Source organism: Misgurnus anguillicaudatus, chromosome 21, assembly GCF_027580225.2.
Source record: "Misgurnus anguillicaudatus chromosome 21, ASM2758022v2, whole genome shotgun sequence".
In the NCBI taxonomy this organism is placed as follows: Eukaryota; Metazoa; Chordata; class Actinopteri; order Cypriniformes; family Cobitidae; genus Misgurnus; species Misgurnus anguillicaudatus.
Genome location: NC_073357.2, coordinates 10,254,762 through 10,272,684, shown reverse-complemented (window position 1 = coordinate 10,272,684; position 17,923 = coordinate 10,254,762). Strand labels below are relative to the sequence as shown.

The 17,923-nt window shown below is 36.1% G+C and overlaps 1 protein-coding gene across 2 annotated transcripts in view; it reads left to right on the top strand.

The window, feature by feature from the left end:
- Positions 1-17,923, top strand: part of pcsk6 (proprotein convertase subtilisin/kexin type 6) — a 123,385-nt gene that overhangs the window by 86,144 nt on the left and 19,318 nt on the right. For both annotated transcript variants that reach the window (XM_073859192.1, XM_073859193.1), the window contains 6 exons: positions 1,907-2,089; positions 2,507-2,609; positions 4,547-4,743; positions 6,692-6,779; positions 10,580-10,683; positions 16,579-16,715. In XM_073859192.1, the coding sequence (XP_073715293.1) occupies positions 1,907-2,089; positions 2,507-2,609; positions 4,547-4,743; positions 6,692-6,779; positions 10,580-10,683; positions 16,579-16,715 (812 nt within the window). The remainder of the gene's footprint in view (positions 1-1,906; positions 2,090-2,506; positions 2,610-4,546; positions 4,744-6,691; positions 6,780-10,579; positions 10,684-16,578; positions 16,716-17,923) is intronic.

Below are 17,923 nucleotides of genomic sequence, written 5' to 3'. Positions count from 1 at the left end.
TCACTTGCTTTCACTGGTCAGTACTGTAGCTATCAGTTAACACAGCAATCTGCAACGCGGTTATGAGACTCTGAAAACGGTCCAACCACAGGAGGTACAAAACAATATTGATTACAACATAAGTGGGAGGGTTTGGGGCGCACAGTCCTGCGCCCCAGGGCGGTTCCAAAACCAGCCAATTACAGCTCAGCCTCAGGTCGCATGTTTTTACCATTTTTACTGACCTACATAGACATTCATTAGGGGTGCGCCCCAGACACACAAACATGACACACACACAACAAACTCAGTTTTGTTTAAATTACTAACATAATTATAACATGATTTTATTTTGTATTAATTTGCACTATATATTTAACTTTTTGGTAACATGTTAAGTAGCTTTCCTTTCTGGCCAACTTTAAGCGGGCAGCGCCCCCTATTGACCAGCTGCCACTGGTACCTCATTAACCCGTTAACTGCTGCTGTCCCATGAGCAGGACACCTAAGTTTACTTCAATATTTTTCATGTAAATGTTAATCTATCAGGACAAACTATAAATTGTTGGAAAGGTCTAATTCATTAGTGACAAAAGTATGCAGCAAACCTCACAGCAAACCAACACAAACCTCAGTTTTGTTTTATTTTATTTATTAATAATAATACTATATTGCTATAAAAAAGTATATTTTGACCTACAGATATTTCTGTAAAAACGTTAAAATTTCTTCTTTAAAACATGACCAAAATTAGGCTTCTAGATCAAAATGCCAGAGTTTTATTAATTTGAAGGTGTACATCACCTTTTCACCACCCCCCACTCAAAAAGGGCTGTGCCAGTATGTTGACTTTGTTCTTATTTGTCCTATTTTCATTTGTTTCTCTGTTCCTATTTTATCACTGTTTAACTTGCTTATTTACTTGAGAACTTACTAGTTTAATATTAAGCATTTAAAGTTTCCCAGTTAGAAAAAGCACATTCTTTTCCCGCAAATTTCTTGAAATTAACACCGCAAAATCAGTCATTTTTATCGCAAAAATCACCAAAAAAAGTTGAAAAATCCTGTTGGGACTGATTAATAGTCAATATTTATTTTGCTTTGTTCACCATCTTGAATGGATTTTCTGACTGATCTTACCACAGTGCATAATATGATTGCACCCCTTTTTTTTTTTTTGAAATTACCCAAACGTGTATTAGAAAGCAGAATCATGCTGCAGTCACACCTTCTTTTGCAACAACCCACATGTCGAGAGGAAGCCCTTGAAATGTCCTTCGAGTTTGCTTTCTGTTTGTTTTACTGGTATTTTTTATGTGGGCTGTAAAAAAAGATGGATAGTTGTAAAAAGTGTCGTTCTGTTTGGGTTAGTAAAAATCTACATTACAGACATTTTAAATGCACCAGCAGTTTACCTCAGTATGTTGTCATCTAGATTGACATTCACATACAACTGCATTTGTACATAAAGTCAGAAATGTCCACAAAGCCATTATAACACAGTCATTGTAGATTGTACCATGGTATTTATTTTGATTGTGTCATTTGCCTAGTGAAAAAGTAAGTATCCGTAAGTGAATGTTTTATAACTGGATGGGCTGAAACTCTGATCACAAAAATGTTTTTCAGCTGAAACTGCCATAGCATTTTACAAGTGTATTTCTATATAATTGGGTTCATGAACTAAGCTTTAATGTGAACCAGATCTTTTTCTGTGTATTCAAAATTCTGGCAACACAAGACATTACATAATGGTGTCAAGTATGTTGTGTATGTGAATGACAACATTTCTGGTTTAGCGAGATTTAGAGATTAACTTTGTGCAGCAGATTTAAGTTTTTTGATTCCTAGTTTGCTTTTGTTACGCATAACAGAAATTTTTTCTCATGCTTCAGTGCTCCCTCCTTTGTTTTTTCTTCTTTCTCAGGTAAGCTGAAGGAGTGGACATTAATCCTCCATGGCACGTCTGAGCACCCCTACCAGTCTCAAAGTTCCCACCACTCTCGCTCCAGGATGCTGGAGGTTCCCATTGCAGGCAGAGAGATAAAAATTCCAGAGTCTACACCTATCCCTGAGCCAGAAGAGGAAGAAGAGGAGGAGGAATATAATGGTACTGTGGAGAAAACCCGAGGGCAAAGTTTTATGCTCTTATTACTTTAGCTTTGACAAAATATTTCAATTGCTCTGTTATATGTAGCCATTGTTTGAAAATACTGGCTTTGCAAAATGGCTCATTACAGATAGCCACACCTTAAACTCACACCATTGGTTGATCTAGAAGGAAGCATGTTGCATTGACCGGGTTACTGCAAATGTAAACATCATTACTTTATTAGTATCACAGTGCAGAGTGTTTACCTTTTTGGGAAGTAAACACCTAAATGTCTTATTAAAAGTTCCTAAACATTAATGTGAAATCAGAGAAAGTATTTTGACTTCAAAATATTAATATAAACCCAATAAAATGGGTTCCTTGTGTAAGTTTTAAGACGTAAATGATGGCATTGCTGGTTTGTGACTCTTTTAGGTCCGTGCCATCTTGAATGTGGAGATCAAGGCTGTGATGGACCAGATGCTGATCACTGCCTGAACTGCATTCACTACAGCCTTGGCAGCCTTAAGACGGGCAGGTGAATCAGCAATCTTTTTTTATATACAACAAAGCGGATACGTTTTCTGATCCCCTAACCTCTGGAGTGTTTTTATTTTTTATGAAACTAAAGTAACATTTGACCATGACTCTTATTTATCTTATCTCATTCATCTTTATTACTCCTAAAGGAACAGTGTACCTACAAATTATTTTTTTTATTTCATTTTTTGTCAGTTAATTACCAATGTCTTTTGGTTTGATATCATTATCTCACTTCTATGCAACACAAAATTAGATGATATGCAGAATGTCCAAGCTGTTCAACAAATGGGGATTATAATTTATGCTCTAATGCTTTAAAAGCTCCTTAAAGGGATACTTCACCGATTTAGCATTCAGCTTTGTATCTGTAGAAACCCGGCAGCATTACTGAATGACCATGTTTCCCTCCTTCATTTCCCCCTGAGAGGAGAGATATCTGCATTTTGGTTCTGCAAAAAAGTCCTCCTATGATGTAATATGACGATTTTTGCATCATCGGAGGACTTTTTTGCAGAACCAAAATGCAGATATCTCTCCTCTCAGGGGGAAATGATGGAGGGAAACATGGTCATTCAGTAATACTGCCGGGTTTCTACAGATACAAAGCTGAATGCTAAATCGGTGAAGTATCCCTTTAAGAAACACCATAAAAGTTATCAATCAGACTCCATGCTTCTGTAGTGCTCCCACAATGACCCTGAGGGACATGGTCACAAGCATTTTCCAGGTTTATGAAACACTTGTAGACTGGATAAGCAAACTCCCAATGAATCTTGCCAATGTGAAAACCTGGTCCACTGTTCCTCATACAGCAGAGGTTCAGCAATTGGCCAGATTCTTCTCCCAAGCATTCTAGCATAGGCATTCCCTGGCAGGTTGAGAATTGTGATCTGTCAATGACTGGAACACACAATTTGTTCCATTTATTTGTTTGTGGGAACAACAACAACCACGTGCCAGCCATTCTCTTGCAATCCAGGGACATCCCTGACAACATCCATTGTTTTCAGGAACTCAGGGCAAATCTTGTCCATTCCTGATGCCTTGCCACTTCATAACTTTCTAATTACCTCTTTCACCTTAGCCAAGGAAGTGGCCAGTCACTATAACAGGTGCAAAGTTGTGTCCTTCTTGGTAGGTATCCAACATAGGCTGCCCCTATCTATTTTTCATTTTATGGATAGAATCTTAAGGCACAGCCACAGTGGGGATGAATCCAAATTTATGTCAGACAAAAAAAGTGGATTGACCTATTTGGATGGGGGTTATAGCATAAGATCAATAGGTGGATTGGTGCAACAGGCTGATATAAGGTTGCTGTACCAGACTGGCATGGTGGAAAGGGAGCCGGAGGGCAAAGCTTTAAATTTTCCAATTGAAGTATGTTCCAATGCTCACCCATAGTCTTCAGTTATAGTCATGACGAAAGGAATGGATGCAGGTGGTTAAAATTAGTTTTAGGGCAAGAATGAGCAATTCCAGTCCTAAGGTCGAGGTCCAACAGAGTTTTGCTCTAACCCTAATCAAACACAGCAGAAAAATAAAATCGAAATCTTTAGGATTACTTTAAAATGACATGTGTTTGATTAGGGTTGGAGACGTTTAGATGCTTTGCACCAGCTATAATGTCATTGAAGGCAAAAGATATTGGCTTTTGTACGCATCACTGGAAGTTTAAATAACATGACTGCAAATCAGATTTTAGGGGAAGGATTATCAGTGTATCAGTGAATTGCAATTTATAAAGCGATCATTTAACTTCAGAAGACTTGTAATGAGTTGTATGGAAATGTATGGTGCTTTGCCTTTTGTATTTGACTAAAGAAAGAAACAGTACTGGTTCAGAACTAGATGTGGGTGAGTAAATAATAATAATGTTGTCTTTTTTTTGTGTGAACTATTCCTTCAGCTTGTCTCTTTCTCTTCTCATAGGACATGTGTTAGCCACTGTCCACTGGGTTATTTTGAGGATGGAAATGCCAGGAGGTGTAGACGCTGTAGCAGAGGCTGTGAGAAATGTGTTGGGCGAGGAACCAATGAATGCAGGTCCTGCAGGAGAGGCCTTTATTTCTACTCAAAGGACAACACCTGCATAGAGATCTGTCCCGCCGGATTTTATCACGATGAGGGTCAGTCAAATAAAGCCATTGATAAATTGCACTGATTCATTGCACTCATTGAGTGTTCTGACCTCATCATTGTCCAAAGTCCTGATGTGTTCACTTAGCTGTTGTGCAAATAGAAAGTTAAAAATTTGCAGATAAGCATTAAAACATTGATAAAACATACATATACATGCATATACACAGACATTTTGAGCCGTGTTGGGGGTAGCACATTACAAGTAACATTTATTACGTAATGATATTACTTTTCTGAAGTAACGAGTAAAGTAACACATTACTTTTAAATGTACATATTAATATTTGAGTTACTTTTTCAAAAAAGTAATGCAAGTTACTTTTTTAGTTTAATTAATTTGATTTAAAAAATTATGTACTGAATTAAAACAAAATGTAGTCACATAATGCACTCTATGCGTACACGCCTGTGTGGGAACAGTTTGAGTCAGAAACTGAGATGGCAGGCCAGAGTTCGACATTTTTTAGATGAAATATGCAATTTCTAAATGCAAAACTTTTCAGTCATAAAAAACACCTGCAAGGCCTGAAAGACATCAAGCCTCAGCCAAGAAAAAGTAACGTTAAAGTAACTAAAAAGTAACATAAGCATTACTTTCCATTAAAAGTAATCAAGTAACAAATTAGTAACTTTTTTGGGTGAGTAACTTAATATTGTAATGCATTACTTTTAAAAGTAACTTTCCCCAACACTGATCTTGAGTTTGGATGATAACAACATGCAGTGACGAAGATCTTGTGAAACACTCACATTCCGCCCATAGAACCAGAGCTTCAGAGATCCATAGGCCCACCTTGTTCAATTTTGCGTATGCTTGTGGGATGAGTTTTCAGATTTATAACAGATGCTGTAATAGGACGGGGTCTAGTTATCTCCACAAATGAGCTTGTTGATTGGCCATCTTTCACACTCTGCCTGTGATGCGTTCAAAGACAATAAAGGTCAGCAAGGAGTTTGACTTTCCTTATTGCTGTTTGTACACGCGGCTTCAGCTGTTGAACACATGCGGAGCTGCACGTGTGGAGCAGATGTTTGTGGGATGTGTGTTTAATAGAAGCATGAATGGATAAGTTGCACATACACAAGCATGAATTGCATCCAGATTCCCAAATATTTCCCTCACTGGTAAATGGCAAAAATGATCATACAAAACTTTAAGGTCTAAAGCTGTGTTTGACTGCTGCTTATGTTGTTGCCTGTTTTAAATTTACTGTATGTATATAAATAACTTCAAAAACAAAAGATTAAAGCTGACTGTATGCTGAATGTACATTCTAAAGGGGTTTTTCTTTATCATGAAGAGGATAATGTGATCATCCACCATTGTTATCTTATATAGCCATTCAGGATTTAGTTTTGTTGTTGTTTCTGAGCTCACCAGTGTGTTTTTTTTTTAGTTAGAATCTACCAAATTGTTGATCTGCTCACTACTAATGTTTCTCCTATGTGACTGCTTTTGAAACCTAAATATGGTCTGTATCACTTGCATGGAGATCTCCTTGAACCACATGATGTGGGTTCACAGCCACAGCTTCCAAATGCAAATGCCAGACTTAAAATTAACTCCAGACCTTTAACATGCTTCATTTATTAGAAAATTATTTAACAACTAGAAAATATCTGTCCATAAAACAGCTTTTGAGTTAACTGCCCCATTGCTTTTGGCCTCTTTATAAAAGGGGGAGCTACATATTAAATGGCTGTAATTCCTAAACCTTTCAGACAATTTGGAGGTCATATATATATATATAATTTTTTGAAAGATAGTTATTCTATGGAGTCATAAAGCACCTTTATTTTTAAGTGTGTATATGACCAAAAGTAAGTTATAATGAACAGGATTTTTATTTTAGTGAAACAAATTTTAATTGACTCCCTTTCTCTCTGTCACTTACTCTGACTGATGTGTGTCTGATCTCTCTGTCTCTCTTTCAGGTCAGAGACGATGTCTGAAGTGCTATGACAATTGTTTGAAATGCTTGAGAGATGCAGACAAGTGTACTGCATGTAAAAATGGCTTCAGGTAAAACAATTAATAATATACAATTTAAGTGAAATTGTCCCTAAAACAAGCAAAATTATCTGCCAATGGGGTGAGAAAAAAATTGTGAAATAAGATTTCTTTTTTCTTAAACACTTAATTCAAGTAAAATTTTCTCACCCCATTGGCAGTTATTTTTGCTTGTTTTAAGCACAAATTTATTATTTTCTTAGGCCATTTTGCTCATCAAGAAAATACATCTTGATTTAAGAATTTTTTGATATTTCTACTGAAAACAAGACAAAAATACTAATTAAGAAAGTCATTTTTTGCAGTGTACAGCTTATTTAAAGATGTTTAAATATTATTACTGGTAAACAAGACATGAAGGGGTTATCCTAGTCCCAGACTAAAATGCATGTTTAAAGCCCAGAATACACTGCAGGATTTTTGCCCTCTTATAAGATCATTAACTTATCACACTGTACGACATGGATCGTTTATACTCGGGTACGACAGGCATGTAGACTGTACGATGATGACACGGAAGCTTCGGCGGCAGCGTCACGCGTTGCGCAACGTCACCAGCATGCGTCGTGGTAAACAAATACCAGTACGCAGGTCGTAGCAGCAAACACACTGTGCGGTGATCATGCCGAATTTCTGACACTGTCAGAAAACTATCGTAGGCTATCTTTGGACGCAAGACCGGAAAAACGCCCGTCTTTGAACCTCTCTCACTGTACGACATCGGATCACCGATAAAGAGCCACGATAACAAAAATCGCGGCGATTGTTTCACGATGGCAATCTTTCGTCTGGGACAGCCAATAATCGTGCAGTGTATCCCGGGCTTTAGTTGGCTTAAACTGCACTGAAATATCTTAATATACAGTACTTTGCAAAAGTCTTAGGCCACCATGCCAGAATTAGATTTGTTGTTTTTGCAATGTTATAGTGATCGTATATAATTGTTTCTCAGTCTCTTTAATAGAATACATCTAGAAATACAGGAAATGTGTATGTAGTATTCAAAACTGTAAAAAATTTAAACTGATGTGTCAAGTTTTTAGGGTAAATTCCCCTTCAGGTTGAGCAATAGCAGGAAACTGCAGGATCTCTTAAACCTAAATAAAATTAAATCCTAATTTCTAATTTGAAATAAATTAGTCTTTTTACTTCATTATGCTCAAAAACGCTCAAGATGTGTTTAATTCCAAGAGAGGTCACACTAAACACAGACAATGCCTAAAGGAGACATTTAGTCCTGAAAACTACATTTTTTATTTTTTTGTACATATTTCCTGCGTTTTCTGTTTGTGTCTTAATAAAATGAATTAAAAAATTAATATGGATGGACATTAAAACTTTTATATTAGAACATTAAAACGATATACCAGTGCCATTGTTTGTCTCAAAATGCACATGAGTAAAGTTTAGTAGGTTTGTAAAACTAGTTAAATGTTCTAAAATAACTAAAGCATAGTCCTGGATTAATCTAAACCATGTCTTGGAAATTGCCCAAAAATGATTTAGCAAATAATGTTTGCAGACTTTATAGCACTAAGGTTTCATGTTCTTTAACTATAGTGCCCTCAGATTGTGGTAGTTTGCTTAGAATATTAAATGATTGAAGTTAAATTGTTGCTTAATTGAAGAGTATCAAGTAAAAAGAACCAGATGTTTTGCAAAAATCACTTGTAACCTGTAAACTTCATCTTACACCCCACTTTGCACTGTATTTTTATTGTATATTGAATTATGAATCCTCTTAACATACGGGATGAGTTTGCAGCCGCATGGTGAAGATTAAACAGCAAAAGAAAGTGAGGCTTTGGGTTTTATGATGGTTTAGAACATCTAGGGTACATCTGGTCATCTTTATGCATGCCGCCTTTGCTGTGGTTTAGACAGATTGGACTGAGGCAGATCAGGCTTTAGTTCTTGAAAGGCCGTCTGGTCCTGTGAAGGGTAAAGCACCACATGCTTAATGTTGTGACCACTTTACAGTATTCAGTTTGTCAAGGTTATGAACTCTGTTGCACTGTGTTTTGAAGTAAAAATAGAGATATTCCAATCTGCAAGTCTGTAATCTCTTATATTCACATATGTGACCCAGAACCACAAAACCCATTGCGAAGTATATTTGTAGAAAAAGCTAAAAATACATAGCAAAATAAATATATTAGTATATTATGTATTTTCCATAAAGATATTTTGTAAATATATCAAAACTTTGTATTTGTGAGTGGATGCAGCAAAATTGCTATCAAAATTGACCAGAAACCCACCTACAAACTTTGTTTGGCTACCTGTTCCAAGGGATTTCCCATTCAATTTTGGTTTATGTAAAAGCTTACAACTTTCGCCATTCTGTCAACAATGTCATCACAGTGGTAAGTAGAGAGCATTAAAAACAAACCTTTTCATTGTTAATATGTGCGATTTTCTCAATATATAGACTTTTTTGCAATCTCAAGTTTCATATTTTCAAATTGTTGAAGTCAAATATTGTCCTATCCTAACAAACTATGATGCATAAATCTCAATTTCAACTTTAATTTCAACCTGTCATATTCAGCCACTGACCCTCAATACTGTACCTCACACTGTAATAAATAAAAGATTGAATAAACTTAAAAAAGAATAAAGCATCTGGCAGCAAAGCTTTTTTTGAGTTTATTCAACTTTCATGGTTGAAGGTTTGCCAAACCATATATTAGTCCACTTTGCTTAAAGTTACCAGCTTTCCAAGAACAAGAGGTTGGCCAACAAATACTTATTTATTTAAGTTCACTTAACATACTTATCCTTAACGTTCACTTATGTTCACTGAACTTAAATTGTTAAAGGGGCCATGGCACAAGACTTTTTTAAGATCTCAAATAAATCATTGGTGTCCCCAGAGCACATATGTAAAGTTTTAGCTCAATATACCATATAAATAATTTATTATAGCATGTTAAAATTGCCACTTTGTAGGTGTGTGCAAAAATGTGGTGTTTTGGGTGTGTCCTTTAAAATGCAAATGAGCAGATGAAGTGCGAAAACTGATCTAGTGAAGGTTTGTTGCAATAGAGACAGAGCGCAGTTATGCAAATTTGAAAACCTTCGACTTCAAAAAACGAGCGTTTAAAGACAAAGAAATGGAAACAGGCAACTTTTCATAGTACTCCTATTAGTAAAACTGCGTCCAATAGGGGGAAACGTAGTCGGCGATCCACTTTATTCTCCTTAAAGGCTGGGTTTTACGGCTCGACAGCTTATAAAAACTTATTTCTGGGTTCTTTGGCTTGTTAGCTGTACATATTGTCATACAGCAGCTTTTAGGGCTTTAAGCATTATTCATTATTCTGAGCTCGTACCAAGGGTGTGGTGAGATCGTAACAAGGGCGTGGTGAGCTTGAACCTGCTTACGTCACGTAGTACCACAACATCCAATAGGAAAATTCAACTGCAGTAGCCACCGTTTAACCTGAAGAGGCCACCACTCTGACGTTTTTACACCATATATTGTAGCACTGAAACACTATACCCAAATGTATACCCAAAAAGTTACTCAAATCAATGAAGCATCATTCTTACAGATCATTAACTAAAAAAAGTTGGTTTAGGGTTTTGTTACTCTTTAATATAAAGTATTTATGTTGTATCTGGAATATGAACACGCTGCTGAGCCAGATTAAAATATACATCACTTCTTGTGGATGTCACATATGAGAGGTTTTGGAAAGTCATTTACAGTTTCTCAATGTTGTCTGAAAACCTCTTTAAAACTTTGTAAACATTGCAGTGAATATTTGATATGGATTTAATCTTCTGCTTTCTCCTTCTGATTAAAGTCTGGCAGGGATGACCTGTGTTCCAGAGTGTGCCAATGGAACCTTTTTTAATCTAGAAGAAATGAAGTGCAGCCCTTGCCATGTCTCCTGCTCCACCTGCACAGGTCATATTCATTTATATTCTGTTTTTTCTACTGTGTTAAATTATATTTTTCTCAATTCTAATTTATTTTATTATGGTCTGCTGCTCTCTGTTTTACTCTTTATTTTAACCACCTATGCTCTATTCTGGTCTTTTCTACACTTTTGTACTCTACTCTAATTCAGTGTATTGTACTCTATATTTTAATTTCTTCTGACAAATATACTGCAAGAATATGCACAATGTGACAACCTTATTTAGTGCAGGAGTGACGCTGGATTCACAACGCACACCTGAGCAGTGTGTAAGCACTGCACATTTTTTTCGGCATGTAAGCAGCGTGTGCTCGTGTAGCAATAGGGACGATAAAGCAGCAATACTTTTGACACTTTGCTTATGTTTAGCATGTTGGTTACAACTCTTAAACTGTGTTAATAAGTCAGAATGCATGAAATAGCATTACCCCCCATCTCCTTAAATTACCTGATGCCGCTATTATTATACCCGAGGCACACTAAACTTTTAGACTGAAATTCACTCTGGTCGGACATCATGTCGGACCCCAAGTTTTCAGGTCTAAGTGGACCCGTGAAGACCTCTACTGTGCTCTCCTCTATTCTTTTATGTTCTGTTTTTATGTTATGCCAGATTTTATGATTTTATGTTTGACCAGATTCAACCAGCATAAGCTTTATTATTATAAATAAGCTTTATTATTTGTAAATATTACAAATTTATAGCAGTATTAAATTTACCTCGCAAATAGAAAATAAACTGAATTCAGAGAAGGATAAATTAACAAATTGCGGAATGGATAGCTTGCCAAACTTCCCTATCACTGGGGCAGAACTAATTCAAACTAAAAAACTCAAAAGTGAGTTGTTGTTTTCAGGACGGTCCTGTACCGCTGTTCTTGCTCAAGCATAGAAGTTCATTAACTTAAGGCATGAGTTGTTTGCTTTCTTGGTTCTTTGCAACGTGGAGAGCTGATGCTGTAGACACAGCAGGTAGAGGAAAATGAATCGACAGATTTACTCAAGTGTGTGCCCATCCTAATTAACAAAGTTTCTAGTGAACTGCCTATGTAGGTGTCAAGATTAGCCATAAAAGCCTTCCTGCTTGCTTTCAGCTCTCTCGTCTTTGATGAGTTCATATCTTAGATTAAAGCAACATTGCGAGAGATGATCTTATATCGGTTGACTGTGGGAGAATCATTGAAGCTTTTCTTCTACAGCACAGTAATGGTTCTTTTTAAGGTGGTGTTTGTTTTCACATTATTTAAAGGAATAGTTCACCCCAAAAAGAAAAGCAGGTCATAGTTTACTCAACTTCATGCCATCCTGGGTGTATATGCCTTTTTTGTATATCTTATTTTTATTCAAATGTGAATCTCTAAAAAGCTCAAAATGCTAATAATTTTTTCTTAAAAACATATCATTTCACTTCAGAAGACATGGAGAGCTCAGATGCATAACCTTCCAAGTGTGTGTGATATATATTTGTAATTTTTTTATTAGAGTTAATGATTTCTGCCAATAATTTGTATTTCTAACAAAGGCAGACACTACTTAAGTATTTTTACTTTGTACATAAAAGTAAATTTTTAAGTATTCGTTTTTTTTTTTTGGAAAACACATTCCAAAGCATATTATCATAATTTTTACTCCACTACATTTCATAATTTCAAGTTTTTGGTTTATATTTAATATTTAAGTACATTAAACATCTAGTTTTTTTACTTTTACTTAAAGGGATAGTTAAACCCATGATTTACTCACCTCGAAGCTGTACGAGATGCATATGTCCATATTTTTTCAGATGAACACATTTTCAGTCATTTTAGAAAATGTCTTATATCCTCCAGCTGCTAAACAGTAAAGCCACGGGGTCCACGTCCTTCAAGCACAAAAAACATGCATATATCCTTCCCCAAAGAAATCCAAACGGGTCCAGGATGATAAAACAAAGGGCTTCTGAGGGTAATCCGCGTGGTGTTGTTGTAGAAATATCCATATTTAAAGCTTTTTAAACAAAAATAACTAGCCTCCTTTAGCCCACCATCTTAAACTCCTCTGTATTCAGGAGTGAGTATTATTGTAGTGTACGCACTTTTCTTAGTGATGTATGACAAATGTGACCAGTCACGGAAATTAGGGACACAAGTCTGGGCCATTTAAAGTTACACAGATTCTGAAAGTGGAGTTTCTAAGCTTTCCAACGATGTGTAACACATGGAAATCTGATACGATTTGGAGAAGTTGTGGCTATTTGAATTTAGAAACTCAGAAAAACTCAAACTGAGAAAATAGAGACGAAAGGGACTCTATTTTCCAGCTGGGGGAGACAATAGGGCTCATTTGCATCTCATTTAGCTAAGCCAAATCCCCTGTAAAGCCGTTTTGAGATACAGATGTTCTAGCATCATATGTAGTATTTTGTGACAGAAGTCGGGATGACAACATGCAAAAATAAATACTTTTTCCTTTGTGTTGATCACAAGTCGAATCCAGTCTGTTTTAGATGTGTGAATCATCCAATGACCATTTTTGTCCACAAATATAATCCGTGAAATATAGATATTGTCTATTGTTTACATCAGATTTCGCATGGACGTCTGGTAATAGAATAGAATATACAATCTGAGGACTATTTACATCATACAGTAACATGTAAGGGTATATGAGATTACACTCTGGTAATTTACGTTCTGTTAAACACATGAACCCGCCTTCAAAGTTTGTATTTAAAATAGGGAGGTTGTATAATAGGTAATCCAAACAGCGCCGTCGAGAAAACATGTAAACGCAGTTGTCTGCATAGCCGGCTTATTGATTTGCATGTAAAAGCATGAAAACAGTTTTCTATAATAAACAGATTTTTGAGTTATCCACTTATTCTGTGCATGTAAACGCACTCATTGAGAAACGGCCCATGGCTCATCCTGCTCATGCTTTCTAGACTGATCACACACACCTGTTTAACATCAGATCTTCATTAAGGACTCTGTATAAACTCAACACAAACACTCATTCACTGTTTGCTGTGTATATGTGTATGTTAGATTTCTGAGGCTACAGACCCACAAGGATTATTTTTTGTGTTGCTTTATTGTTTAACTTTTATTGTTTTCCCTCATGTTTTTCATTTTTTTAAAATTGGGGTTCATTGAAAAAAATGAAATAATATATATATACTATCGCAAACAAAAGAGGCTATTCAAAATGGTTGAATGCTTGTTTTTGGCCAAGTTGTTAGGCAATAATTGTCATGTATCCTTACGCATTCCCATAATGCATTAAGGAGTAAGTGAGATTCAATCTGTTTAGCTTAGCAACATAACACCAAACTATATTGAAACCAGAAGCTTAAGGCCTTTATTCTTTTGAGGATTGAAAAAGTTTTATTTCACACATTGAATCTATTTTATTATTATTTCTCATTTGTTTTCCCAGTACACAAATTCTGTCTGTTTGCAGTAGATCAGTTTTTTAAGTGTGATTTTATTCTGTTAAAAGCAGCTGTGAAGCTCTTTGTTATGAGTCGATTTAAAAACAGTACAGTATCTGCTCCGGTCTGCAGTTGGGATTGCTGACGGTAATGGTACATGTATTCGTGTATAACATGTATAAGTGTTTCAGTACAGGACTTCCGACGTTGTGCACACACAGTATGTACTGAATGCAATCTTTAACAATAGTTAACAGTAGGAATTTTTTACGTGCGCAACCTACTTAAAATCCGAGTTCCCACACAAGCATTTTAAGTTGCAGACTGCAAGTTTGTTTAGCAAAGCCGCTAAAGGTTAACGCTTTTTTCATTCCACTGCACTACTTTTCCATTACTTTCCTATGTAAACATGAGCTACATGGACGTGTTTGACGATTAACACTCACATCTTTTAAAGTGTCTCATGCACAAGAGCTGAGTTTCAAGACGCAGTGTAAAGTGACAAATTTTGACATTTACAAATGTTAATAAACAACAAGACATTTTATTTTTAGGATTTTCCCCCTAACTGTACCAAAACTTAACCGAACTGGCTTAAAAACTGATTAAAAAATTTTGTGTACCGTTATACCACCATTCACAACACACAGTCATTGATCATTGACTTTCATCAGGTAAAAATACTGTCCACCAAATTAACAACTTATTAAGCTTTAAGCTATTAACTCTTTCGCCGCCATTGATGAGATAACTCGTCAATTAAAAGAAAACGCTTCCCTGCCAATGACGAGAATTTCCGGCTTTCTGCAATACCGCTATTATCCGCAACTTATACAACCCGGAAGTAGTGCCTCACGTGAAAGAGAAAGATATGTTTTAAAGATCGCTCTGCATCTGATCTCTATCAAAAGTCCTTCACAAAAATGGAATTATCTCAGCTTCGTGCTGAAAATTGGGTGTTTTTGAAGAAACCTACCCATATTTGAGAGGTGATAAAAAGAGAACTAATGAAGGTAGGGTGAAACGTGTTTTTTTAAAGCAGAGGGTCTGTTCTATCATTTGATATATTGTTTGTTTATATATTTAAAAAAGAACATTTTCTGGAAGGCATTAAACTTTTGTGAAAATCATGAATAATGCTGGTGCTGGCTGGCAACTTTTTTTTAAAACGCTGGCAGGGAAAGAGTTAAGCATTGAGAGATAACTTTAAACAGCTCATGATGTGTATCTATAAAAAATTAAATAACTTTAAATCCATAAAATGAAGGATTATGAGGAATATAGCCTATGATTGTGCTTGGTATTTAGAGTAAAGCTGATAATTTTATGTGCTTACATTTTTCCAAGTTGGAATAGTTAGCCAGGCAACAGAATATAGACGGTTTCAGCAGTAACAACATAAGCGGCTTTCATGGAACACGCGTAACTTCCAGTAAACTCCGCTAAGAATAAATAACAACAAAATATTTAAAGTAGTTTATTTATATAACAAGCAAAATAAACAACACCTAGGAAATCAAAACATTTGTTATTTTCGATGAGGTATTTGTTTAATAGTTCAGTTTAGCAACTAGTCAGACCATTAAACAAACAGAAAGTAAAGTTCCGACCAGACGGATAATCACTTCACTGCACGTGCGTCTGATGAAACTGTCTATAGAGAAAATGCAAATGAGAAATATCATTATTAAAAAAGTAGGAATGTAAAAAGAACATACAAAAAGTAATGAGGAAAAGGAAGGGAATATGGCAGAGGGAAATAAAAGAAGAAATTTAAAAAAACATGACAACCATCATGATGACTTGTGTTGCAGTTTGAGTTAAATCACTCCTCAACTTTGCCCATCTTTGTTCTCACTTTCACAAACGGAAATACCTATGACGCAGTTTTTACCCTGACGGGAGAGGTTCTAGTGGACCAATCACAGCGCATGTGGTCCGCATAGAACTGACGCGCTGTTAAAAATTTGGCGAGGTGCACGTCAATCTACGCCGTAGACCTTATACACAACTATAAATTGGACTTTAAAAGGCAGTTGCAGTATGTATACAGTTGACAACAGGGCAGCTACTACATTTTGGAACAGAGCCATTGTTAAATAACATGGGAATACACACATTTGAACCTTGAAAGGAAAACACATTATTGTGCTGTAGAAGAAAGGCTTTAATGATGTTCCTCTTTCAACAGATGTAAGGCCATCTCCTGCAACTTTTCCTTAATCTGTGAGGTGAACACTTTAAAGACAAGATAGCTGGAAGCAAGTTTCCATGCTAATAGGCTTCCATGCTAATCGTGTACATTTTATAAAATCATTGTAGTTGTGCTAAACAGGCTTAATGTTATGCCTTTCTCACCAGATGTTTCAAACATGCCTTGAGGAAAAATGCCATTGAAACCCAAGTGTAACGAAACAAATAACATTTCAAGATCCACAAACACAAAGTAATATCAGTGTTCTGTTTACAGGGCCAGGCATTGAGGAGTGCATTCAGTGTGCACCTGACTTCTTACAGCAGGAGTGGCGGTGCGTGCGAACCTGTTCCCCTGGATACTACAAGGGGGAGTCGACAGGGTACTCATATAGGATGTGCCGCAAATGTGAGTTAACATGACAGCATTTAAACATAAAATTATTAATTTGTGTTCAGTTGAAAAAAGAAAGACATAAACATCTTATTTTGGCTTAACTGTGTCACATTTACTAAACGGGGCAAATGAGCCTGGGAGCGCAATTCAAAAAAAGCGCCAATGGGAGTGGTAATATCTGTGGGTTATTTGCTATAAAGGCACAAATTAAATAACACAGGTGATTTCCATAATGATCAACGCAATCTACTAAGAGCAGCGCAAATTAGTTCAGGGTTGCAAATAAGCAGAGCTGATGAGTTGTTGGTGATCTACTACTAACCCCTGATGCACTTGAGTTCAGCACCATGGACATCACAGCAGTGGTAAGAACCCAGCTGGAAAACCCCACAGCTACTGTACTGTATGTTGAAATGGGCTTAACACACTTCAAAACCACCAAGCACACTGTAGTTCAACAAATGAAACAGAGGAAAGTAAAACACAAATCTTTCTAGACAACACTTGTCAGAGATTTATTGTACATTTTTGTAATGAGAGACATGGGGAAAGAAAAGCTGCCTTGGCACTCCACAATTTATAAATCAGGTGTATTTTGCTTTATGAACGCTGTCTAAAACAAATAGAAGCTTTTATTAAGGTCACCAATGGCGGTTGCAGTAAGAATGAGAGATTGCGGGGGTGGGGACAGAGAGCTGAAATTCACTGGAGGCAAATAGATCAAATAGCCATAAAACACAGGTTAAATTTGACCCTGAGGTAGCCCATCCAGTATGGAGGACTTACTGTCCATACTATATATACGGACAAAGCGCATATAGTAAATACTAAAGTGCTCGGAGGTCACACAAAGTGCCAAGGACTGAACACCAAATACAGTGGATGACAGTATGGAGTAATTTACCTTTATGATAAAATGTGCCTCTATATTAACATAACAGTATTTGTTTAATCAATAGCTGGTTAGTTTGCTTAGGCATTAATGGGCAATATAATGATTGTCGTCTTATTGTATTTATTCTCTAGTTTTATTTGTTACTTAGTTTTAGTCATAGCTTTCTTAATCTTTTGAACAATGCTTTTTACATTTTAGTCAATATTTTCTTGTGTCTATATTAACGTTGTCCATGACTAAAATATCATGGACTATAAATAACATTGTAACTCATTCCCCGCCAGCCTTTTTGTGATTTTTACAAAAGTTTCACAGGAAAATGTTCTTTTA